This window comes from Corvus brachyrhynchos, unplaced genomic scaffold (assembly GCF_000691975.1).
Source record: "Corvus brachyrhynchos isolate BGI_N302 unplaced genomic scaffold, ASM69197v1 scaffold84, whole genome shotgun sequence".
Lineage (NCBI taxonomy): Eukaryota > Metazoa > Chordata > Aves > Passeriformes > Corvidae > Corvus > Corvus brachyrhynchos.
The window spans coordinates 1,707,610-1,708,174 of NW_008237434.1; the positions used below are offsets into that span (position 1 = coordinate 1,707,610).

The window sequence follows — 565 nt, forward strand, 5'->3', positions numbered from 1 at the left end:
CCCCCGCACCACCGCCGGCTCACCTGCCCCGCGGGGTCCCGGCCGGGGCTGGAGCCCCCCGGTCCAGCGGCCTCCGAGCCTGCCAGCTCCACAGAAACTCCTGGAAATCATACATACATACCTACCCATATACGCACATACCTTATATATGCTATATACTTCAGTGTATTTTAATATTTTAATGTGGTTTAATGTTTTATGAATTTTGTATTATGTATATCTTGGTATTTTAACTATTTTTATTATTTGTATGTGTGAAACTAAACACCCCTGTTTAGGTGCTGGGTGGTACAAGTCCTAAGTTGCCTCTTTCCCGGTGAGCTACTTGTGGGCAGAATTAAATACACCAAATGCTTTAAATGGACCAAAGCCAGTTCCTACGGGAGGGTAGCTGCAGGAAATGCCACGAAGTTCCCTGTTATCTGCTGCCTTATCTCTTTCTGCCTAGCTGGTAGGTGTTGGAGGAATTTTAACCTTTCAGAGGGACTCTTCACCCAGGGCAAGTGTGCCTGTTGGGTTCAATCTTGTAGAATGCAGACTGAGTCAAACTGTGTAAGGCATGCTG

General features: G+C 46.7%; 1 protein-coding gene across 1 annotated transcript in view; it reads right to left on the bottom strand.

Annotated features, from left to right (window-relative positions):
- IL6 (interleukin 6) overlaps nucleotides 1-129 on the bottom strand; it is a 3,928-nt gene extending 3,799 nt beyond the window's left edge. The window contains exon 1 of the mRNA XM_017731167.1: nucleotides 126-129. Coding sequence (XP_017586656.1) covers nucleotides 126-129 — 4 coding nt within the window. The remainder of the gene's footprint in view (nucleotides 1-125) is intronic.
- Between the last annotated feature and the right edge of the window lie 436 nt (nucleotides 130-565).